A 26,992-nucleotide genomic window follows, 5' to 3' on the forward strand; every position below is an offset into this window, starting at 1 on the left:
CTCATCCTCATTTTGATGCACAGAAATGTCAGTAAAGGACCAAGGGTAGTTTTGGAGGATGGCAACATTGTTCACTCCTCAGGGCTGTTGCCGACAGACGCAACAAACAGTCGGCCACCACGTTATCCTTACCGCGGACGTGTACTATAGTGGATTTATAGGCCGACAGCCGCAGAATCCATCTAGCCGTTCTGCCGAGCGTCTTGACATTAGCGCTCATCCATGACAGAGCCTGATTATCAGTGTGAATGACGAAATGTCGATGCCCCAAGTACGAATGAAATCGTTCTACCCCCAAGACGACAGCCAAACATTCCTTCTCGTATATGGAGTATCGCAATTCAGCTCCATGAAGAAGTTTGCTGAAATACGCTATCGGGGCCAAATTTCCGTCGTCGTTTCTCTGATTCAGCACGGCCGAGATAACAATATTGCTCGAGTCGCATTGCAAGACGAACTCTTTTGAAAAATCGGGACTCTGAAGTACAGGAGCTTCACAAAGAGCTTGTTTCAACTGACGGAAAGCACGAATCTGATCCTCTCCCCAAACGAAGCGAAAGTTTTTTCGCTTAAGCAAATTTAGAGGAGCCGAGATGTGCGAGAATTTACTAATAAAGCGGCTATAAAAACCTACCAGGCCCAAGAACCTTCTCACACCGCGGACATTTTTGGGCTGAGAGAAGTCTTGAATACATTTAATCCTATCAGGATTCACGGCAATGCCTGTATCAGATATTACATGCCCCAAGAAATTTAGTCGTTTAGAACAGAGGGATACGTTTTTAGGATTGATGGTGAATAGGTATTTGCGTAGATGATTGAGGACTTCAGAGATGAACAAGGTGATCCTCGAAGGTCGCAGAGTACACAAGATCATCCAGGAAGTTACAGGCAAAGGAGAACTTTAGATCACCAAGGACTGAATCGAGGACACAGCTGAGTGCTTGACCTCCGATCGATATGCCCATGGGCACTTTGTTGAACTCGAAGAGTCCAAATGGGGTAGCGAAAGCAGTGTACGGATGGCTTTTGGGATGTAAGGGTATCTGATAGTAGGCGGAGTTGAAATCAAACACCGTGAAGAATTTTGCCCCGTGCAAGTGTTGGAAGGCTCTTTCTATGGTGGGCAGTAAGAAACTATCGAAGATCACGTTCCTGTTGACCTTTCTATAGTCGACGACAAAACAATATTTGCCGTCCCTTTCGGGTATGAGAAACACCGGGCCGATGACCTTTGCCTCTAAGAGATCATTTACACACTCATGCATAGCAGAAAGTTTAGGGGGAGAACAGCTGAAGGGAGGGAACCTCACAGGCGTATCATCCTTTAGTTCGATAGAGTAAGTAAAATATTTCGCGCAACCTAACTCAGGCGTTAGCATATCAGAAAATTCTTCCAGTAGACAGCTCAGCATCAGATTTTGATTGTCGTTTAAATCGCAAGAGGCGTTAAGATAGTTTGATTCAGAGACAGAGTAAACAGTTGCTCGTCGGAAAGGAGTCTCAAAGGGATAGTTTGTTCCAGACTTAAATTGGAAGGCAAAGGTGCGACTTATAAAATCGATAGACAGACCCGTGGCCAACATAAAATCAGTTCCAAGGAGGACAGGAACGGACAATTTGGGCACCACCATAAACGTCCAACTCCACGAAAGGTTGTGAATTTTAATATGTCCAATTACTTGTCCAACATGACGCACATGTCGACAGTCAGCAGATAGGAGTTGGCTAGAGCTCTCACAACTGGGAAGCTGTTTCAGTTTCAGATCAGATATCAACGATTAATTTTTTCTTTCAAAATGGCGCCCGGTAATGACGACGTAGTGTTTTATTCTCCGAGTAAATTAACCGTAAAATGTGACGAAAGTGCTGAAAATGTCGAAGATTAGTGAAAAATGGAATGTTGTGTGATTCATGTGATCGATGGTGGCATTATAAGTGCGGAAATTGCCCTAGAGACGTAAAAACTAATGAAAATGTTGACTGGATTTGTGAGCAGTGTGTTCGGAATGTTGTAGTTGGCGACGGCGTTGACGATGAAGCACCGAAAACAATCGATGAGGAATATAAAAGTGCGTTAGAAATTATAAACATTCTACAAAAGGACAATGAGACTCTTAAATTTGAAAATCAAGAATTAAAAGAAAGACTGCGATCGCTGGAATTTTGGACTGACCATTCTTCGAGTGATATACCGGTACTGGTAACAAACTCGAGCACGTGGTGTCAAGTAGTTTGTGGATGGCCGGCTAAGAAGAAATCTACAGCTGAATTTCCGGAAATAAACATCAGAAATAGGTTTTCAGTCCTAAATAATCTAATTCTGGAAGACAACGATCGCGCGCGTGAAACCAAATCATGTGATGATATAGATGTTGATTCCCATAGGGAATCTGAAATATTTGTCCTGAATGAGCAAATTTATAATACCAATGTAAATGGTCCGTTATTGGACATTATAAATTTTCCAGCTAGCTCATTCTTGGTTGCCAGCGTTTCACCCTCGTGTGCTAGGGTGGGCTCATCAGTTGGTACCTAGCACACCTACCAATACGCTGGCTAGTGCATACCGTGGAGGCCACTGCGTAGGCTAACTGGCCAAGCAGGCATCAATTTTTAGTGATGAGACAAAGTCTCTTAGTGCATTGGCACTGCCGGTGGCTCCAGTTAGCCTACGCAGTGGCCTCCATGGTATGCACTAGCCAGCGTATTGGTAGGTGTGCTAGGTACCAACTGATGAGCCCACCCTAGCACACGAGGGCGAAACGCTGGCAACCAAGAATGAGCTAGCTGAAAAATTTATAATGTCCAATAACGGACCATTTACATTGGTATTATAAACCAAATCATCGCGATCCGCTGCCGTTGCCGTGCCGAGTTTAAAATTTAGGGATAAAAATTTCATTGTTCCGTATTGAAAGTATTAACGTTAAAAATTTAGGCCTAGAATTCAGATTCAAGACCCAGTTAGGCCTAAATCAGCAAAGGTAGCTGTGTTTGGTGATAGCCAAGGAAGGGGAATTGCGGGAGCGATTAACGACGAGAATATAGCAGCAACCGGAGAAATATATCCAGGAGCTTCTATCAGCAGTGTCCTGGAAAACGTAGAAGAAGCAACTAGGAACTTTGGGAGTGGTGATGCAGTGCTTATCATCGGTGGGATGAACGACGTAGCTCACGACGACGCCAAGAATGTAAGATCACAACTTAAACATACACTAGGGAAGCTGACCCACACTAACGTCTTTGTAGTGAACGTGCCCCACTGGCATGATTTGCGTAGAGACTCGTGTGTGAACATTGAAGTGGACAAGGTCAATACAGATATTGTTAAAATTTGGAAACATTTTCGGAATACTCAGGTTATTGAATGCAGCAGTTTTGAGAGATACTGTTATACAAAACATGGCCTCCATCTAAACAGTTCAGGTAAACGAAAGATAGCAAATATTGTTCTATATTTTATTAATCTTAAGATATGTACTGTAAAATAGGCAACTCCCTTGAGTTATAATACTGACCAGGAAAACTAGTAGAAAGAGCCAGCTGTACTTCAAGCTGGCTCAGTCAACTAGAAAATGAAACTCAGGATAGTAAGGAATTTCAAGTTACCAATTGCTACAGTCAAATTTTAGGGAGGAAGGGGGTCTGAGATTGCTCTTGGTAAACTGTCAAAGTGTAGTAAATAAACAATTAAAATTTGGTACATTGATGGAATCTTATGAGACTGATGTGGTGATAGGAATGGAATTGTGGTTGAGAGAAGGGGTGGATAATAGAGAAGTATTTCCAGAAGGGTACATAGTCTATCGTAGAGACCAAGGAGATAAAAAGAGAGGGGGGAGGGGTGTTTATTCTGGTGAAGGAAACTTACTGTTCACATGAATGGTTTACTGATGAAAGGGATGAAATATTGGGGATAAAATTAGTTTGTGATAATATGAAGGAGGTGGAAATTATAGGAACATACAGGCCTGGAAGAGAGGAAAGAGACATGGAAATATTTGAGAAAATAATAGATTATGCTCATAAAAACAATAATAATGATATGGTAATAATTGGGGGAGATCTAAATTTGCCTTAAGTTGAATGGAATGCAGCTACTAGTGAAGCCCATGAACAGAAACTGGCAAATAAGTTAATTTGGGAGGGAGGATTTACACAAGTAGTACAAGAACCGACTCGTCTCAATAACTTACTAGATGTATTCTTGGTTAAACCATGGGAAATTGTTGATAAAACTGAGGTAATTGAAGGAATAGGAGACCATAAGGCTGTAATAATGGATGTAGGACTCGTACCAAAAAGGCTTAATAAGAGGGTTACACAAGACATGAAATTGTACAGAAAAACTAAAGTTGATGAATTTGGGACTTACCTTAAATCACAATTCAGTTGTTGGATAAGTGAAGGGAGTAACGTGGATACACTTTGGGCTAAATTTAAAGGAATCATTTGGGAAGGAGAGAAGATATTTGTACCTGTTAAGGGTAAAATGACCTCAGACCCTGTTTATTATACAGGGGAAATAAGAAAATTAAAAAGAAAATGTAGAATAGTAAACAGGAAAATGAAAGAGGGTAAGGAGAGTAGAGAATCTAGAAAACAGCTAATAGAGTGAAAAAGGAAGCAATAGAGAATTATATGAATGGCATTCTTCAAAAGGGTAATGACCTCAAAGGGAAATGGAAAAAGCTGTATTCATATATCAGGAATCAAAAAGGAAAAGGAATCCAAATTCCTACAGTGGTGGGAGAAGAGGGTGAACTCTATTTAACAGATACTGAGAAAGCAAACCTCTTTAGTAGGGAATTCAGAGATTCAGTAGAAGATTGTCAGGAGTTGGAAACCGAAACAGAAGATAGAGAGGGAGAGACACAGAGGGAAACAAGAAGCTTCTCATTCTCAAATGAAGATATTTTCAGAGAAATCCAACTGCTTCGGCAAGGAAAAGCAGCAGGAAGTGATCAAATTACTGGGGGAGGTATTAAAGACAATGGGGTGGTACATAGTGCCTTATTTAAAATTTCTCTTTGACTGTGTCATAAATAATAGTGTCATACCAAAGGAATGGAAGGAATCTATAATAATACCAATTTATAAAGGAAAGGGTGATAAAAGGAAACCAGAGAACTACAGACCAATCAGCCTGACCAGTTTAGTTTGTAAAATACTGCGGAGTTTAATAGCAAAGTACATCAGAGGGATATGTGATGATGAAAATTGGTTCATGAGGAGCCCGTATGGATTTAGAAAGAAATTTTCTTGTGAGGCACAACTGGTGGGATTTCAGCAGGACATATCACATCAATTGGATTCAGGAGGCCAGTTAGATTGCATAGCCATAGATCTTGCCAAAGCCTTTGATAGAGTGGAACATGGAATATTATTAAAGAAATTGGAGGGAATAGGGTTACACGTTGGATAAAAACATTTCTAAATTCAAGGGTTCAGAAAGTCAAGGTAGGAAATAATGTATCTCAGGAAGTGAAAGTTTGGAAGGGAATTGCACAGGGTAGTATAATCGGTCTGTTACTTTTCTTAATATACGCAAATGATTTAGGGAACAATATAACATCAAAAATAAGATTGTATGCAGATGACATAATTGTTTATAGGGAAATAAACAACATTGAGGAATGTTCAGAATTACAAAGGGACCTTGAAAGTATCCAACAATGGGTTGAAGAAAATAATATGAAGGTTAATGGAGGCAAATCAAATGTTACAACTTTTACAAACAGGAGCTTTAAAACTGAATTTGAATATACTTTGGACGAGGTAGTTATCCCAAAAGATGGCAAGTGCAAATACTTAGGTGTGAGATTTGAAAGTAATTTGCACTGGAAGGGTCATGTTGATGATATTGTTGGGAAAGCATACAGATCGTTACATGTCATAATGAGGCTACTTAAAGGATGCAACAAAGAATTAAAAGAAAAAAGTTACTTGAGTATGGTTCGTCCATTATTGGAATGTGCAAACAGTGTTTGGGATCCTCACCAAGAATACCTAATAAAAGAAATAGATAGTGTGCAGAGGAAAGCAGCAAGATTTGTAACAGGGGATTTCAGGAGAAAGAGTAGTGTATCAGAAATGTTAAAGAAACTTGGGTGGGAAACCTTAAGCAAGAGAAGGGAGAAAACTAGACTTATAGGATTATATAGAGCCTATACAGGAGAAGCATGGGGAGATATCCTTGAGAGGCTTCAGTTGGAAAATAATTATATCGGCAGGACTGACCACAAATATAAAATTAGAGGGAATTTTAGCAGAAGCGATTGGGGTAAATTTTCATTCATTGGGAAGGGTGTGAAGGAGTGGAACAGTTTACCAGCGGTAGTGTTTGATCCTTTTCCAAAATCTGTACAGATATTCAAGAAGAGAATAAACAGCAACAGAGAAAATAAATGAAGTGTTAGAGGGCATTCGACCAGTGCAGGTTATTGTAAATAAAAAAAATGTGTGTGAATAAATTAATTCCATCCCCTGGTCTATGGAGTTTGGACAGCCAAAGTAGGGGACTGCCTGTAGGCGTGAAGTACAGTGGGGACTTTGAGGGCCCTGGGACCGCTACAATAGCTGTGAAGGCCCTTCAGGAACTCTGAAAAGTGGTGGCAAAAGGGGCTCTGGTTAAGACTCAGCAGGTCGTTATGCTACTTAGGTTCCAAAATGGGTAAAAAAAAAAAAAAGTAAATAAATAAATGCAATGTAAATATTAATCGTATACCACTTGTATAGTATCATTTGAAGTAATTCCACATACTGTATACGAGTTGACTATGTTTCTAAGTAGTACAGGAGATATTATAAGTAGAATTTTGTAAACAATATAAATTTATTAAGGATGAGCTGTGTGTTTAATAGAACACATTGTTAGCGCAAATTGTATAATATAGTATTATAGAAAAATTTTCTTCTGTTGTTAATTTAATATTTAGTGCTTGACAATAATGTATTTTAGTGTACCATTTGCCACAGAGGTAGACACCTCATTTGCAAATAAAGAGATTTTTAATTGTTTGATTTGAACCCCAAAATATCTTGGCCCAGCGAGTCGGAGAGGAGAGTCCCCAAATTTTTTATTGATAGCACGGTCCTGCGCCAACGTCGGGCCATTACGTCGGCGCGCACATAGTTTTCCTGCTGAGGATTACATCTGAGACACATATCTAACGAGACACCAAGTAGACCACAGTTATATCATTTTCCAGAGGTTTTCGGCGACAATGCCGCGAGATGTGTCCTAATTTACCACAATGCCAACACTTTATAGCGACGGAATCCTCTTTTGTAGTGGAGCCACAGGGTAGGAAGGCGCCCATCGGATTAAGGGCGACGGGATGTCGGCGGGTCCTCGGTAAAGGAAACACTTTTGGAGAAGGTGCGACAAGCTACATCAGGGAATGAGCAGTCAGATGGGGAGGGAGGGGGACGATACAATTTATTCTGGCAGATGGTGGATTCTTATTCCCGCCCTAATTCAATGATCTGATCAACACTATGAACTTGGGACCTTTTTATGTACAGTTTTTAACAGGGGGCGAGATTCCTATAAAATTGGTCAAAAATTTCAGTTTCAGGGACCTTCGTGGATAACTGATTAAAGAGGGTTAGGATTCCAGTTACGTAATCAGCGATGCTTTCTTTTATCCCCTGAGTTCGCCAGTATATTTCCTGTCTCAGATGATAATCAATGTCAGTTAATCCGAAACGTTGCTTAATCTGTTTCGCGAAATCGTCCCATGTCCGGATGCTTGTCTTGACTAACCTAAACTACTTTAGAGTGGGGCCACCCAAAATTCCGGGGATGACGGGAACAGAAAAGGTCAAGGGGTAGGGAGCTACAATCGGCAATGTCTTCAACCCTTTCCAGAAATTCCAACACGCTGGAACTGTCTCCCTCTCCCGTGAAACTCATGTTCCACTTCCAGACCATGTTGAAAATGGGGTTAACGTTGGGGACTCATTCAGAGACTGACCTAGACGTGGGCTGTTCGGTGTCTACAGGACCCTCAATTAACATGCAGCTCCCACTAGGTGCAGCACCGTTACCCTGAATTTCATCTACACTGTCGTGCCTCGATACAAGCACTTCGCCGCATACAGGTAATTTTTTTTCCTTTTTTCATTCTCAACATCAGAGACTTCCCCATTAAAGATTTCACTTTCCTTACTCAAACTCCCATCGTTATCATTTTCCATTGTTACATCAATATCATAAATGTTCAACGTACGTGGAAACAATTTAAAATATGTAAACGGAGAACTCCATTCATACCAAATGAAGGCAAATAAATAACACTTACTAAAACAGAACAGTGTTATTAAGTTGGAACGATAGGTTAATTGTAGCGGCAAGATCTCCAGCTCTGCCCCGTCCGATGCAATTACGGAGGCGACATCCCCATCCAGCTAGTTCTGCTACCATTTCTGAGCCAATATCTGCACTCGTATCCCGGAAAAGGATAAAAGAAGAAATCAATACAAGAAGACGCGAGGAAACGAGTGCACTAAATGACGCGAGGTCCGGTGATCACGATGGGGAAAGACGACATATATCAGCCTTGAAGTGGAGATCAGTCCCTTAATAATAGTAATAACACTAAAAGATTAACGCTAGTACAAATTAAAAGCGAATTAGCACACAAATTCCCAGTTTATTAAAATAAAATAAGTTAGGAAAAGAAATGTGTCAACGAAACATGCAAGTAGGATATTGAATAGAAATTGATAAAAAGAATTACATACACGCTGAGCAGAACGTCCAGGATTTTTTCACGGCCAAGCTTCCCACCGATGTAAATGGGAATAAAGCATAAATCCAACATTCAATTCCACAATATCCTCATGCTTCACTCTCCACTATTATTTTTTTTAGACGCCCACACAGGTCGGTATTCATTTACATGTTATTACTCTTAGTTCATTATTGTTCCAACATTAGGCGACCCCTCAGAAAAAACATGCGTCAAAGAGGATGAAAAGGGCTGAGAAATCCGTTATGAACCTCCGTGGCTGGTAACAACGAGATTACGCACATCAATAGTAACAGAAGAATTAGAAAAAGAAAACTGGGAATGAGAAAATAAAATGCCGGCCATCAAAAATAAGTCAAATAAAAGGACCGATCTGGTACGAGCAAAAATGAAAGAGCAATATAAAAACATCACATGAATTAATAAGAGCAACATGTACATAATACAGTGCGGTTACTGCTCTGTCCAATTCATACTCACGACACCCACGCCGCACAGCCATCCACTCGGACACAGGTCCGTCGAAGGGCAATTACGGTCAGGCCGGGTTGTCGAACCAGACTGCCTCAATATTATGGACACAGTATTCCGTAGAAACGAGAAACATCGAATCCAAGGTTCATGCAATAGGCAAACCAGGACACACACAAGGTGTATAAGGTCACAATTCGTACAGATCCTATGATGTAGGTTCTGACACGAATGACCAACACTCGTGTAACCAAAGAATAAATGAAGAGGCACATAAATTCAAAACCCTGGGACCGTACATCAGATAAGCAGATAACACACCCGACACATACCACACACACGACGACAGATCAGCACACACTAAAGGGTGAAATTAAATAGTATTATGAACATACCAAAAGGATGGAATAAAATGCACATACCTGAGAAATATAAAGGAACAATCAAAATACTGAGATAGGGATACTCCTCTGCGAACCATATGACCTTGCCGCGGTGGGGAGGCTTGCATGTCCCAATGATGCAGATAGCCGAGCCGCGGGTGCAACCATATCGGATGGGTATCTCTTGAGAGACCAGACTAAGGATTGGTTCATCGAAAGGGAGTAGCAGCCTTTCGGTAGTTTCAAGGGCGGCAGTCTAGATGATTGACTGATACGGCCTTGTAATAATACTCAACATGGCTTAGCTGCGTTGATACCGCTACACGGTTGAAGGCAACGGGAAACTACAGCCGTTACTACCTCCCGAGGGCATGCAGCTCTCTCTGTATGAATGGTGTACTGATGCTGGCTTCCTCCCGGGTAAAATATTCCGGAGTTAAACTAGTCCCCCATTCTGATCTCCAGGTAGGGACTACACGAGAGGGGGCTATCATCAGGAAGATGGATACTGACATTCTGCGAGTCGGAGCGTGGAATGTTAGAAGTTTGAATCGTTGTGGTAGGTTAGAGAATCTGAAAAGGGAGATGGATAGGCTAAAGTTAGGTGTAGTTGATATAAGTGAAGTACGTTGGCAGGAAGAACAGGATTTTTGGTCAGGTGACTACCGAATTATCAACACAAAATCAAACAGGGGATATGCAGGAGTTGGTTTAATAATGAATAAGAAAATAGGGCAGCGGGTAAGCTACTATGACCAGCATAGTGAAAGAATTATTGTCATACCAATATAAATGGTTCATTATTGGACATTATAAATTTTCCAGCTAACTCATTCCTGGTTGCCAGCGTTTTGCCCCCGTGTGCTAGGCTGGACTCATCAGTTGGTACCTAGAACACCTACCAAGACGCTGGATAGTGCATACCATGGAGGCCACTGCGTAGGCCAATTGTAGCCACCGCCAGTGCCAATGCACTATGAGAGACATTGTCTCATTATCAAAAATTGATGCCTGCTTGGCCATCAGGTGATGTAGATGTTGATTCCCATAGGAAATCAAAAATAATTGTTCCGAATGAGTAAATTTATAATACCAATATAAATGGTCCGTTATTGGACATTATAAATTTTCCAGCTAACTCATTCCTGGTTGCCAGCGTTTCGCCCCCATGTGCTAGGCTGGGCTCATCAATTGGTACCTAGAACACCTACCAAGACGCTGAATAGTGCATACCATGGAGGCCACTGTGTAGGCTAATTGTAGCCACCGGCAGTGCCAATGCACTATGAGAGATATTGTCTCATTATCAAAAATTGATGCCTGCTTGGCCATCAGATGATGTAGATGTTGATTACCATAGGGAATCAAAAATAATTGTTCCGAATGAGTAAATTTATAATACCAATATAAATGGTCCGTTATTGGATATCATAAATTTTTTAAAAATTTATTTATTTATTTTATTTATTCACGAAGCACAAGATACAGCTACACTGAGCAAATTTCACTTGCACTGTCAACAGACTATTTAACAAACGTAAACTTTCATAATAAAATATAACAAACATAACAAAATATAACAAGATCAGGTACACATCCTACTAATAACTGTCCAAATCGAAAACCATGAGAATGTCCATGTTCATAGCCAAGTCGTCGTGGGTCAAGATGGCGGTATAATCCCTTCACATCAACTTATCTTTAAGATACTATTTACACACCTCTCGAATACACTTTTATTTGATGCTATATCAAGTTCTTGTCTCCTATGAATATTGTTAAAGAGTGTTGGGAGGCGGATTAGGAAAGATCGTTGAAGTATTGAGTGCTGAGTGTGGGGAATGTGGAGAAGATCTTTGGTTCTGGTGGAGCGGGAAGGAACACGGAGAGAGAAGAGAGAAACAAGATGTTCTGAGCGGTAATGTCCATTTAAGATCTCGTGGAGGAAACTCAGGTCAGCTACCTGTCGCCTGATGTGCAGCGGTGACACATTAATTGCCATTAATACCTGCTGCGTAGACAGATTTCTGAGCTTGGGTTTTCTGTTCCTTACAATTGCAGCAAAGAAGGACACTGCTCTCTCTAACTGCTTAGTATTGGAGGGGGCGGCTGTTGTCCAAATCGGAGAGCAGTAGTTTAAGAGAGGTTGAACGATCGTGAGGAAGAAGTGACGAAGAGCAATGGGGTCAGAAATTTCTGTGAAGCGATAGAGAATGCCTAGTAATTTCATAGCCTTGGTTGTATATGTTTCTATATGGGTCTTAAATTGTAATTTTGTATCGAATATTACACCTAGGTCACGCTGTTGCGTAACCACGGTGATGGGCTTGTCGAGTAGGTAATATGATAAGATGTACAATATAATAGGTTAGGATCCACCTTTCAATACTCCGTAATAAGATGGTAAGAAGTAGTTACAACCTGTTTAATGGGACCGGTTTCAACACATTTTAAGTGTCATCATCAGCCAATTTTCGAAGATCTTAAAACAACTAGCACATTGAATACAGGCAAAAAATTAACAATGTATCATAACGTAGCAATTCAGTAAATGTTCAAAACACAATAATCACAGTCAAGAGAGTAAACAGAACATCACTATCTTGCGCCGAAAACAAATATAGCTGAAGTTCATAAGCAGGTCAAATATTCGCTTATGTAAAGTCGTTGCTAGGCAGGTCTTGTAGGCATTTGTTTCTCCGGCCGAAGAGCAAAAGGTGACGTGAATGAAGTCTTAGGAAAACAGTATAGGATTTAATTTCGTCAAATTTCAAAGTGGATATATAGGTTTTATAAAATAATTTAAAACGTTAAAAAAGAATAAAGCCAAATAAAAATATATTTAAAAAAATAGGGAGAAATAATGAAAGAAATACGAGGTTCAACTCGAAACAACTTGCCGTAGTAATTGATAAAGAAATGATAAACAGAGAAAGGGGGGACGTTAATTAGAGGGTGGTGATGGTGGTGGTGGTGGTGGTGGTGGTGGTTATTGTTATTAGAGGAAATATAATTGGGCAAAAATCCTTAATATAATATGAATTCGAAGAAAAAAGAAAAAAGAAAAAAGAACCGACACTTCGAAAAATGAAGATATCGGTTAAAGGAAGACAAGGGCCACGAAGGGCGTGAAAATGAAAGACTCCCTAGCCCTCGCAAACCTAATAGCATCGGGGTCGGAAAAGAACAAGAATTGACCAAGGGAGGTCGGACAGGATAGATGAAAGTGAGGAGCCTGGCACAAGTAAGTGGAAGCAATGCCAGGACTCAGCTAAGGGCCCCGTGGTCGCCAATCCACGCTCTGAAGTTCAGAGCGTGGATTGGCGACCACGGGGCCCTTAGCTGAGTCCTGGCATTGCTTCCACTTACTTGTGCCAGGCTCCTCACTTTCATCTATCCTGTCCGACCTCCCTTGGTCAATTCTTGTTCTTTTCCGACCCCGATGCTATTAGGTTTGCGAGGGCTAGGGAGTCTTTCATTTTCACGCCCTTCGTGGCCCTTGTCTTCCTTTAACCGATATCTTCATTTTTCGAAGTGTCGGTTCTTTTTTCTTTTTTCTTTTTTCTTCGAATTCATATTATATTAAGGATTTTTGCCCAATTATATTTCCTCTAATAACAATAACCACCACCACCACCACCACCACCACCATCACCACCCTCTAATTAACGTCCCCCCTTTCTCTGTTTATCATTTCTTTATCAATTACTACGGCAAGTTGTTTCGAGTTGAACCTCGTATTTCTTTCATTATTTCTCCCTATTTTTTTAAATATATTTTTATTTGGCTTTATTCTTTTTTAACGTTTTAAATTATTTTATAAAACCTATATATCCACTTTGAAATTTGACGAAATTAAATCCTATACTGTTTTCCTAAGACTTCATTCACGTCACCTTTTGCTCTTCGGCCGGAGAAACAAATGCCTACAAGACCTGCCTAGCAACGACTTTACATAAGCGAATATTTGACCTGCTTATGAACTTCAGCTATATTTGTTTTCGGCGCAAGATAGTGATGTTCTGTTTACTCTCTTGACTGTGATTATTGTGTTTTGAACATTTACTGAATTGCTACGTTATGATACATTGTTAATTTTTTGCCTGTATTCAATGTGCTAGTTGTTTTAAGATCTTCGAAAATTGGCTGATGATGACACTTAAAATGTGTTGAAACCGGTCCCATTAAACAGGTTGTAACTACTTCTTACCATCTTATTACGGAGTATTGAAAGGTGGATCCTAACCTATTATATTGTACATCTTATTTCTCTATTCAATACGGAACAATAATGAAGTTTTTAACTTTAAATAGGTAATATGATGTCGGTAGAGGAGATTTACATAGTGTTATGGTCATGTGGCTGCATTTTTGTGGATTGGGATAAGTTTCCAAGTACGGCACCAGTTCGAGAGGGCATTAAGTGAGGACTGTAGCAGAGCTGCATCTGCTGGATTTCTGATCTCCCTAAATATCTTGCAGTCGTCAGCAAAGAGTAGGGTATTCGCTGTTTCGTTGAGTTCGGGCGGCAGATCGTCCATAAACAAAGAAAACAGTAAGGGGCCAAGAGTACTGCCTTGTGGGACACCGGAGGTGACTGGTAACCATGAGGATGAAGTGCCTGATATTACCACTCTCTGCCAACAGTTATGTAGGAGGCCAGCAAGAAGGGTCAGAAGACTGCCATGTATATTAAATCGTTCGGAGAGTTTATGGAGCAACAGAGTATGGTCAACCGAATCGAAAGCTTTCGAAATGTCTACGTAGCAGATATCCAGCTGTGACTTAGCTGCAATGGCGTGTGATGCAAAGCTATGCAGAGTGGCCAGGTTTGTTAGACAAGAGCCACCTGGTAGACAACCATGCTGCTTGGTTGAGATATACGGCAAAGTGAATGCGAGGAGACGCTGGTGTATAATTTTTTCAATGATAAAGGATAGTGTGGGGAGAATAGAGATTGGTCGGTAAGATGAAACATTAAATTTGTTGCCTGATTTGAGAAGTGGAACAACATTTGCCTGTTTCCAGGTAATAGGAAAATAGCCCGCGGCAAAACATCTGTTAAATAATTTACAGAGAGAGGGACGCAAAGAGTGCTGGCAGTATTTTTTGGGAAAAGAGGACCTATAGTGTCGGCACCGGTAGCTTTGTTGGTACGAAGTGTTTGAAGAAGGTTATGAACTTCACTTGGTGTGGTAGTTATGCTTGATAGGGTTCTGTTTGAAGCTGTACCAACGGGAGGGAGCGGTTGGTTTTGTAAGGGAGGGGAGAAGTTTGAGAAGAAATACCTGTTGAACAGTTCATTGCGATCGGCGCCATCTGCTGTTGCATCGTGGTTCACGCTGACAGGAATCAGTTCCGTCCTTCTCCGTGTGTTGATGAGACTCCAGTAGCGCTTGGGATTGCTGCGGACGTTTTCAGTGACAGTGTCTACGTGTGTTTTGTAGTCTCTTCTGACCATAAACCTCGCGTGGTGGCGGATTTTAACGAAGGTATTGTGAGTGTGTGGGTTAGGGAAGTCTTTCCACAGGCGCCAAGCTCTCTTCTTATTAAATAGTATCAGTCTGGTCTCTTGTGATATCCAGTGTTGATGTGTGCTAGTAGTATACCGTTGTGCAGGTACGAAGTCTTTAATTGCAGCTTGCAGCCAGTCATACAGCAGGTCAAGAGCCGATTCGATATCAGCTATTTCGAGCGACTCCAAGGAAGGCATTCCAGGGCACGACACATTGCAGGCCAGTCGGCACGGCGCCAGATGTAGGTAGGGCGGTAGGATGTCCTGCTGTGAGGCTTTGAGGAGGGGTGGGGAAGGAGGAATGTAGCATCGAGGGACTGGTGGTCGCACAGGAAAAGGTTTCTGCCTGGGGTTATTGTTTTAAGTTCTAATGAGGAGAGTATGAAGTCCAGGGTGTTGGGTCCATGGGTTGGGTACATATTAAACTGTTTCAGTCTAAGGCCATTAATAAAACTGTCTATAAAGTATGTGTCACAGTTGTTAGCTGACAGTCCGGTAGTTGGAGAAGACCACTTTATAGACAAGTTAAAGTCGCCCATTAAAATTACTTCACCATGAGGGAGAGTGGCAATGACTGAGTCCAGGCACTGTTCAAGGTCACTGAATGGGCTGTTTGGTGGTCTGTAGTAACATCCCACAAGTACAGGGCGTCGAGGAAAGAGTAGCTCCACCCACACTAACTCACAGTTCCATTCGAGATCTGTCCTCCGTTTACATGGTAAAGCACTGTTCACTGCTAGCAACACTCCACCACCTAGAGTAGCGCTATCACGACGGAATATGCTGTAATTAGCACTGAGTGGTAATTCACTGTCACTAGCCCAAGAGAGCCATGTTTCAGTAAGTCCAATCACGTCAACTTCTCTTAAGTCTGGCAGGGAAAGTTCACAATCAGACAACTTATTGTTTCGGCTTTGCACATTCTGACAATATATGTTTATGTCTGTTTTCATTTCACAATTGGTGGGACCGGGGTTTAAGTGGACATCTTCAGCCAGTAGTAGGAGGCAAAGCAAGCCCCTAATCGCTGAGCGAACAGGCCTAGGCTTGTTCGGCTCCGAGCTAGTAGGGAGGCGCCTGTAAGTCTGGAAAATGGCGCATCCAGTCAGAGAGAACGCCGGAATGTAGTAGTTTCTCTCTGCTAGTAGCCATGCAAAAGGAGAACTCACTTTTTCACTTGCACACACCGATTCCTTAACTCGAATAGACCCGTGCAGAGAACTGTAAAGCGCAACAACTCTGATTAATACCACACAAACAACACAAACTGCAGCAGCACTAAGCTTGCGCGTCTCCTCCAGCCGCCATTTTTAACCCAATTATAATTATAAATTCACTCATTCGGAACAATTATTTTTGATTCCCTATGGGAATCAACATCTACATCATCTGATGGCCAAGCAGGCATCAATTTTTGATAATGAGACAATATCTCTCATAGTGCATTGGCACTGCCGGTGGCTACAATTAGCCTACACAGTGGCCTCCATGGTATGCACTATCCAGCGTCTTGGTAGGTGTTCTAGGTACCAACTTATGAGCCCAGCCTAGCACACGGGGGCGAAACGCTGGCAACCAGGAATGAGTTAGCTGGAAAATTTATAATGTCCAATAACGGACCATTTATATTGGTATTATAAATTTACTCATTCGGAACAATTATTTTTGATTCCCTATGGGAATCAACATCTACAGAATTATTGTCGTCAAGATAGACACCAAACCAATGCCCACCACAATAGTGCAGGTCTATATGCCTACTAGTTCAGCGGATGATGAAGAAATCGAAAAAATATATGAGGAGATAGAAGATTTAAGACAATATGTAAAAGGTGACGAGGATGTAATTGTGATGGGAGGCGTGAATGCAGTGGTAGGCCAAGGAAGAGAAGGTAGTACAGTAGGAGAATTTGGATTGGGACAAAGGAACGAAAGAGGAAGTCGGCTGGTTGAATTCTGCACTGATCATGATTTAGTCCTTGCCAATACTTGGTTCAAACACCACAAGTGATGGCTGTATACGTGGACGAGACCTGGAGACACTGGAAGATATCAAATGGACTTCATTATGATTAGGCAGAGATTCAGAAACCAGGTGTTGGATTGCAAAACTTTCCCAGGAGCAGACGTGGACTCTGACCACAACTTGTTGGTCATAAAATGCCATCTGAAGTTGAAGAAATTGAAGAAAGGAAAGAATGCAAAAAGATGGGATCTAGACAAGTTGAAAGAAAAGAGTGTGAGGGATTGTTTCAAGGAACATGTTGTACAAGGACTAAATGAAAAGGCTGAAGGAAACACTATAGAGGAAGAGTGGAGAGTCATGAAAAATGAAGTCAGTAGGGCTGCTGAAGAAATGTTAGGAAGGAAGAAAAGATCAACTGAGAATCAGTGGATAACTCAGGAAATACTAGACCTGATTGATGAATGACGAAAATATAAGAATGCTAGAAATGAAGAGGGCAGAAAAGAATACAGGCGATTAAAGAATCAAGTGGATAGAAAGTGCAAGGTAGCTAAGGAAGAATGGCTGAAGGAGAAGTGCAAGGATGTCGAAGGCTGTATGGTCCTGGGAAAGATAGATGCTGCATACAGGAAAATCAAGGAAACCTTTAGAGAAAGGAAATCTAGGTTTATGAATATTAAGAGCTCAGATGGAAAGCCACTTCTAGGGAAAGAAGACAAAGCAGAAAGATGGCAGGAGCATAAAGATGTAGATAATTTGGTTCTGGAACATGAAGAGGTTGTTGATGCTGATGAAATGGGAGACCCAATTTTGAGGTCAGGGTTTGACAGAGCTGTGAGCGACCTAAATAGGAACAAGGTACCTGGAATTGATGATATTCCCTCTGAATTACTGACTGCCTTAGGAGAAACCAGCATGGCAAGGTTATTTCATTTAGTGTGCAAGATGTATGAGACAGGAGAAGTCCTATCCGATTTTCGGCAGAATGTTGTTATACCTATTCCCAAGAAAGCCGGTGCTGACAGGTGTGAAAACTACCACACCATTAGTTTAGTATCTCATGTCTACAAAATTTTAACACTTCAGAAGAAATGTAGGAACACGTGAAGCAATCCTAACTTTACGTCCGTTCTTAGAGGATCGAATCAAGAAGGACAAGCCCACGTACATGGCATTCGTAGATCTAGAAAAGGCATTCGATAATGTTGATTGGACCAAGCTATATATGATTTTGAAGATGATAGGGATCAGATACCGAGAACGAAGAATTATCTACAATCTGTATAAAAATCAGTCTGCAGCGATATGAATCGAGGGCTTTGAAAAGGAAGCAGCAATCTAGAAAGGAGTGAGGCAAGGCTGCAGTTTGTCCCCTCTCCTTTTCAATGTTTACATAGAACAGGCAGTAAAGGAAATCAAAGAGAAATTTGGAAAGGGAATCACAATCCAAGGAGAGAAAATCAAAACCTTGAGATTTGCCGATGATATTGTTACTTTATCTGGGACTGCAGAAGATCTCGAGAAGTTGCTGAATGGTATGGATGAAGTCTTGGGTAAGGAGTACAAGATGAAAATAAATAAGTCCAAAACAAAAGTAATGGAGTGCAGTCGAACGAAGGCAGGTGATGTAGGAAACATTAGATTAGGAAATGAAGTCTTAAAGGAAGTAGATGAATATTGTTACTTGGGTAGTAAAATAACTACCGATGGCAGAAGTAAGGAGGACATAAAATGCAAACTAGCACAAGCAAGGAAGAGCTTTAAGAAAAGAAATTTGCTCACTTCAAACATTGATATCAGAATCAGAAAGATGTTTTTGAAGACTTTCACGTGGAGCGTGGCATAGTATGGAAGTGAAACATGGACGATAACTATCTCAGAAAGAAAGAGAATAGAAGCTTTTGAAATGTGGTGTTATAGAAGAATGCTGAAGGTGAGATGGATAGATCGAGTCACGAATGAAGAGATACTGAATCGAATTGGTGAGAGGAGATCGATTTGGCTAAATGTGACGAGAAGAAGAGATAGAATGATAGGACACATTTTAAGACACCCAGGACTTGTTCAATTGGTTTTTGAAGGAAGTGTAGGTGGTAAGAACGGTAGGGGTAGACCAAGGTATGAATATGACAAGCAGATTAGAGCATATGTAGGATGCAATAGTTATATAGAAATGAAAAGGTTAGCACAGGATAGGGTGGCATGGAGAGCTGCATCAAACCAGTCTATGGACTGATGACTGAAACACAACACAGGAATACTCATAATTTAAATATACTAAAAACCTTGTGATAGGTCTCATTTAGTGTGGGGTCCATAGAAAAAACAAGGAATAATCATCATTGCATAATTATGACAGGAAGCAAGGCCTGGAAATTAAAAAGATGGCATAGCATTGCCATCTGACGACAAAACTAGGAAACATCGACTTTTGTGACTGAATCAAGCATAAGAAAAACAGATATACAGGTTCGAGTATGAACCGGAACACGAACAATGAATTATTATTACAAGATATTAGAATCATTCCGTATTGACGGTTTTCACTTTACAATGGCGAAAAATGAAAGTATCCTCCTATTCAATACATCATATATTCCGTCATTAGACGGAGTAAACAAGTTCAGACATGTTTCGGCTCGTTTGAGCCATCTTCAGTGAAAAAATTAGGGGGGTTGGAATAATTATTTACATAATATGAGTTGAAAAAATGCTAAAAAACATAATGAAAGCGTAAATGAAAAACAAACAAAAGAGAGCCTAGACGGAAACAAAATAGCACAAATATACAATATTTACATCAATATGCAGAGCAAAACAACTTATTGCGAATGTCTAGGCTCTCTTTTGTTTGTTTTTTCATTTACGCTTTCATTATGTTTTTTAGCATTTTTTCAACTCATATTATGTAAATAATTATTCCAACCCCCCTAATTTTTTCACTGAAGATGGCTCAAACGAGCCGAAACATGTCTGAACTTGTTTACTCCGTCTAATGACGGAATATATGATGTATTGAATAGGAGGATACTTTCATTTTTCGCCATTGTAAAGTAAAACGAACAATGAATAACGTGCCATAAAAATGGCCCAACAGTAACCTTCATTATTAGAGAACAGTCAGGTTCTCTCGAAACGTTTTCTTGACGCGTCATCGTGTCTACAAGTACGAGCTGTGAAAGCATCAATATTAGCTAAAGTACCTGTTCTTCATATGGATTTATGAGCAAGGAGTAAAGGTGGCCCACAATTATGCTCTTGTAGATGGCCTTCTCATCAGATACATGTATTTTGTCACCTCGGCTTTAGACAGTACGCCATGTAAAGCACTGGTTCTGTAGATAATAATGCTAAATGTGATTGCAATATTTAAAAGATACAAACATGGAATATACAGTGACGATGATAAGGCTACAGTGTCCATGTCAATTTTTGTGTCAATTGACCTCCAACGACGTCGAGCAGCACCCACGGAACTGGTTCAGAATGCAGCCGCAGGAGTTTTACGAGATGAGCATTCCCTCCCTTGTTTTGCAGTGGGTCAAGTGCCTCAAAAGTACTGGGCAATACTGTTCAGGTTTTCATTTTGTAGGCTCAGGCTCTCATAATCTCTGTTCCTTAGTTTACTTGGTAAGCTACTATTAAAAGTGCCTGAACTACTAAACCGAGTACTCATGTGTTGCAAACAAGGAAGCAAACGTCTCGTGTACAAAAACACAAAGCATTAATTATTTTCTTCAGTGTAAAGAGTGCTTTACGTTCCAAGTACTGTACTTTGATTTTTTTTTTTTTTTGTAGTGAAGGAAAGCTTTTAAACAAACTATTTTGCATACGAAAACAAGAAGAATCTGAGTGAAACAGCATCCTGTCTGAATGCATTTTGATTCAATGTTCTTTATGTTATCTGTAGTCAAATCCATGTTTTAAAACTATTTACATCGTTCCTCCAGGGAACAGCTTACAAGATGTAAAAGCTCCTCTTTCTTAGGTATACTCTTGTTCATTTAGAACTCCAATGTAATCAGGTCTGTGAATCTTCACGAATCTATTGTTGTTGTTGTTGTTTGTTTTCTTTTCCTCCATTTTTCATGGTATTTTCCATTCGTTACCTGATCTGGAGTATATTTACTAACCTCACTGTTGGCAGCCATAAGGGTAGTAATTTCCCATTTTCACACCAGACCTTTTAAGGCCTCATTTGTTTCCTTCCTTCCAACACATCAGTACTTCATTTACCGGCTTGCGTTCATTTCAACTAAAGTTATCTGCTGCTTTTGTCATATCCTATTGTTACTATAGAACCTTTCTGACTCAGTGCAGAAGAAAAAAGTACTTAAGACTAATGACCACCTTTTAATAAACTAAATCAACGTTCAGTACAAATTACAGCCTTGCTAATGAATTTGTGAGAAATTGAGGTTGATAAATTAGGCTACTGGGACACAGGTACATTTAAAATATGCGAGAAAATATTTGTGTCTCCAAGAAAGTACAAGGTAAATTGGAGGCTAAACGAAAGAAATACCTGCAATTTTTAAATGCATTTGCTCTAAATTGTATGATTTTTGGTTAATACTTCCAAATACTGGGGCTCCTAGCTCAGTATGGTACTACCGTGAGGAGTACATGACAGTACCTGGTCAGTACCAAAGCTGACAACCGGCAGAACAGTTCCTCTTAGAAGTTGTGATGAAACCTTTCTGTAGGAAATGACACATAAATTCATCAACAAACTGCTGCCTTGCAGATATGGGAGGAGACTGCTAAAGGCTAAGGGAGAAAAATTCTCTTTTGTGATAGGCCTACCAAGTCAGCTGGAAGAGTACTGTGGAACCATAGAACGAGCCTCGGAACGAAAAATAACTAAACTGAAGATCAAACTTCAAACATCTTTATAAATAATGAAGACTTTAATGAGTCTGAAGCTCATCCAGACATTATAAGAAGGAGATTGGGTAACAGAAAAGTCTACCTCAGAGTTGCTCCCTTAAACTTATTAACACTGACTAGAAAATGTAACAAAATAACTAATATGATAAACCATAGACAGGGCTGATCAGCTAGATGTTAGGCCCCTTTAAACATCTAGACACATTAACATCTGGGGTCTAAGTGAGTGGAAGCATAAGGGATGCAACATGAAACTACTGACTGTCCTAGTGTGGAAATAAGACAGTAGCCAAAAACGGAGTTGGCTTTGTTCTTCTAAAGGATATTAACTTCATTTTTAATGTTGCTTTCATTAATGAGAGGATTGGATATCCAACAGTTGTGCACTCTATGCCCTTCAGCAGGGTTGTAGCTGAACTTCCTCCAACAACTAGACGACAGTGTCACTAATGCCTGGGTAGGAGTAGATAAGACTATTATGGGACAAGCTTGACCTTGATAAAGAACACATGGTTCCTGAAGAAAGTCATAAAATAACATGGCACAATGTGAAAGCTATGGTAGTTGACTTGATAGGCGACTAGTGACGTGGCATTGAATCATTTTAAAAGTAGTTTCATCAGTAGTGCAGAGGTAAAATGACGGATTGAAAGAGGCGATAGAAAAACAAAATAAGGCCAAGAAAAGTGAGGTACGTTAAAAGAGCCAGTAATAGTTATAACAGTCAACTGACAGATGAAAAAAGTACAAAAGCTAGACCAAAATTACTGAAATAAGAAATTCTTATAGTAGATGGCAAAAAATCAGAATGGATTAGAACAGACAGAATGGTGGTTGTGGTGGTGGTGATTATTGTTTCAAGAGGAAGTACAACTGGGCAACCATCCTCTATTAGAACAGACAGAGGAGTTCAACAAGGAAGTGTACTTTTACCAGTGCTTTTTAATATAGTGATGGACAACATTATGAGGAAAGTTCACCAAAGCAAATGATATGAAAGTCATAGCATATGCAGATGACGTAATGATATGGGAAGAAAATGAACAAAAATTGGAAGAACAATTATTAAGTACCTGACAGAGGGCAATTGAAGAAGTAGGCATGGAAACAAGTTAAATGCTAAGTGAGTTAATGAAAATCAGTAGAGGAGACAAAAAAAATAAAATGAAGGATGTTATGTGTAATGGAAAAATTCTTAAAGAAGTAGATGCTTTTAAATACCTAGGAAGTAAGCTAACTGGGAAAGGAAACATCAAGGAAGAAATTTCGGAGAGGGTAGGAAATTGCTCAACATTTTATTACTGCGTATCAGACATAATTAGAAATTGGAAAGTACCTACCAAAGCAAAAATCATTATATATAAATCATATTATTTGCCAATATTGACCTATGGATCAGAATGTTGCACAAAAAGAAAAAAAGAAAAAAAAACAATCTGACTAAATTATAAGCGACAGAGATGCGCTTTCTGCGAGGGATGTTGGGTAAAACAAGGAGGGACAAGATAAGAAATGGAACCAAACGAAACATGCTAGAGATGAACCCTCTAAAAGAAACTATGGAGAGAAATAGGCTGAAATGGTTCAGCCACATCAAAAGAATGGGGCAAGAAAGATTACCAAGAAGAGCTCTGGAAGAAGACCACAAACAAGATGGAGGGATGATGTAAATTGGAGAGGACTGCAGTGGCAGACAGTGATGAATGACAGAATGTGGGGAAAAAAGAGAAGATTGGAAGAGGCTCTGTGAACGACCTGCAAAAGGAGAAGTGTACCAGGAGGAAGAAGAAGAAGAAGAAGAAAAGTAAAACGGACTGTGAGAGAAAAGGAGGAGAAGTGCTGGGGTGAAGGACGATAGTAAAGGAAACATGAAGATGCTGTACAGCAAGAGATCTGACAAAGCTAGAAACAGTAGAACAGGAGTGAACAAGATGTTAGAAACAAAGTAAATACCACACTCCTGCAGGAGGGAGAAACTAGTGAAGAGGTGGAAGTTATTGCTTACATAATGAGAGCAGTGCATTGGCTGAGAGCAATATGCTGTGAAAATCAGGATGCAGATGAAACTGCTAACTATAGAAGGGTATCGCACTTCTCTCCCATGGTCTGAAAATAATGGGAAAAAAAATATTGGGACCAAACTGTGAGGAATGATAGAACTTGTTCTGGAATAACAGTATGGATTCAGAGCCAGTAGAAGAACAGACCTAAACTTCAGCCTAACGATGTTAATGGAACAGCACTAGGAGAGAAAAGGCATACGATAGGGTGCGTACACCAGTCATATGGGAGTGTTCGAGTATCGCTTGGGCAAGGTCCAGATGCTGTTCTGCAAGTGTAGCAAGGAACGCACTCTCACCACTGCTATTCATTACTGTCATGGACAGTATTCTTAAAAATCTGAAAAGAGAATGAGGTGGACAACTGCTCACATTGGTGTTTCTGATGATGTGGGCATCTGAGGAGATGTGCAATTAGGCTGGATGAATGGGTAACTAAGTAGGAAAGATACTGGCTCCCACATAAACCATGAAGGTGAATGTGTACCAAGGCAGCATGATTTCCACAGTAAACAGAGTGACTAGCAGTTCCAGCTTCTTCAGTCTCATAAGACAAGGTGCCCACGAGAACCAAGCTGACTGTATGAGTCATACTTTGTGCACATTCTCAGACACAGTCTAGAAATGTATACATTTAAATGAGAATGGAACTGGAAGAGAAGCTAAGGACTTGGAGACATGGCACAGTGTGCTGAAGGAAGAAGGCCAGTGGGAATACCTAGGAAGAGATGTGGGAGTCATTGGTCGAGAGAGGACGCAAAACTCATTCAACACCCCCTACCCGACGTGCTGAGGGGTTCGATGATGATGATGATGACGACGACGACGACGACAGATATTGCAGTAACCCAGGTTTAGAAATCATTGCAAGTTCAAAATAGAGGTGTTGGTGGTGGTGGTGTCAGCCCCTTAATGAGGCATGACGTGCAACAGTATATTCACGAAAAACTGATTTAACATACGCAACATGGTAAGAATTAATGTGGATTTCCATTAATAAAGGCTTATTGTCTCTTGCCTCTGTTGGTGAATAATTTGAGTAATACTGGACGGGTGATATTGTACCAGTTGTTATGCAATTATGTTAATACAATATTTCAAATTGTCATTTATAAAAATGTCTTAATTCAGTATGGTAAGATATTGTTTTAATTATTTAGTCATGTGAATGTGTTAAGATTCCTCTTAAATTTATGACAGGAATTTGTAGGCGATATTGCCCAAGCCATAGTTCAGTGTGAGAATGAAGACTTTGTTGTGGAATGCGTGGGTGTGCTGGGAAACATGACACTTCCAGATTTGGACTTTTCCCAGTTAATGCAGCGTTTCAACATGATTCCATGGATCACAAATATCCTGGTACCAGGTAAGAATGGTTTGGCATGCTTAATTTATGTATTTATAAAATAATTTTGAGCTGAATTACATATGTGGGGACAATTTTGATAAAATTCTATCACGCCATTGTCTGGGGTTTATGGCCGAATGGAGTTTTGATGGGTAGTTCACGTGAGACGTACGGCAGAGGCCAAGCAAAATGTAGCTTTCACGGAAGTTTCAGATTCAGATGGTGCTGAGTAATGACATTCAGAGCACGACTTAGCACATTCTAAACTACCTCCCTGTTCATTATGCCTTCTTTAACTTATTATGATGCTGCTATTAGTATTTTGCAGTTTTCTAATAACTGCATAATTTTTTGTGGATATGACCAGACAGACAGACAGACAGACAGACAGACAGACAGACAGACAGACAGACAGACAGACAGACAGACATCCAATTTCAAACCTTATCTAGAAAATCTCTCAAGTCAGCTTATATGAAATGTACCGATTGAAGTTTTTTTGTTTTGGTTTTTGTTTAACAAGGGCTTGCCAGCTTCGCTGCAGATACACTTATTGTTTACAAGTGATGATTTTCATTTTGACTGTATTGAAATTCAATTATTAAATGTTAAACAATTAATTTATTGAAACCACCTATTCAATACTAGTTAAGTCTTTATGACTATAACAATGTCACTACATTAAGTTTGAGTATGGTACATGTTTCGCCCGGCATTGCAGGCATCATCAGCCATGAATTCTATCTCCAAGTCAGAGCTCTGAGTGGATGCTATATTAGGATTAATCATAGTAAATATTATTTACGTAACAATAGCAATGGAGTGATCAAGCCATCCATGATTTAAAGTACTAATGTGACGTCCAAATCTTGTTCACATTTAATGGACATAATATTAACTGTCAACATTCATGAGTTAGTAATGAGAACGGCTTGATACATGGGTTTAAACCATCTGTACATTTTTACAACTTATTGGAGATTAACTTGTGCTAGAACTATTCTTAAAAACTATTTTTTACACAATTTACACTAATGTATACAAACTTATGTTACGTTTTGGAACTGAACTGGTCGATCTTGTCTTGAAGTTTCAATGGGATGTCTTACTCATGTCCTGTCGAATGGAGATAATGCTGATACTGATATGGTATTGTAGTCTATTGAAGTCATAGCATTTAAATATTTCTTTTATATTTGTAGAACATTAAACACGTTCAGCTTATATGTTTTTTTTTGTGTTTTTTTTTCTTTTTTTGTTTTTGTTTGGAAGGTCTAAATATTTTGTAGTCAACCTCACTTCTAGAAGAATGGGTATCAGTATTAAGGTGGGGTGCCTTAAAGTGGATGGCAAGAAATCTGTTAGAGAGTTCGATCAAGTTTTGTTAGATAACGGATTATTACATAACCATATAAACTTTTTGTATGTTGTTTTGTTGGAGCTTTTTGAGGTTATTCAGTGTAGATTGAAGAGCAGTTCACTGGTTTCTGGATATAGTGTGTAGCTGGTGGGTTCATTAAAGTCTGTGGAATAAAACAGAAAAGTTTGTGAGTGCTATATTAGGATGGTTTATTAGTTAGTAGATTTAATGTTCTTGAAA

At 40.0% G+C, this 26,992-nt stretch overlaps 1 protein-coding gene across 3 annotated transcripts in view; it reads left to right on the forward strand.

Annotated features, from left to right (window-relative positions):
- Kap3 (kinesin associated protein 3) overlaps positions 1-26,992 on the forward strand; it is a 388,285-nt gene that overhangs the window by 181,840 nt on the left and 179,453 nt on the right. For all 3 annotated transcript variants that reach the window (XM_067144995.2, XM_067144996.2, XM_067144998.2), the window contains one exon: positions 25,245-25,410. In XM_067144995.2, coding sequence (XP_067001096.1) covers positions 25,245-25,410 — 166 coding nt within the window. The remainder of the gene's footprint in view (positions 1-25,244; positions 25,411-26,992) is intronic.

This window comes from Anabrus simplex, chromosome 4 (genome assembly GCF_040414725.1).
Source record: "Anabrus simplex isolate iqAnaSimp1 chromosome 4, ASM4041472v1, whole genome shotgun sequence".
Classification (NCBI taxonomy): Eukaryota; Metazoa; Arthropoda; class Insecta; order Orthoptera; family Tettigoniidae; genus Anabrus; species Anabrus simplex.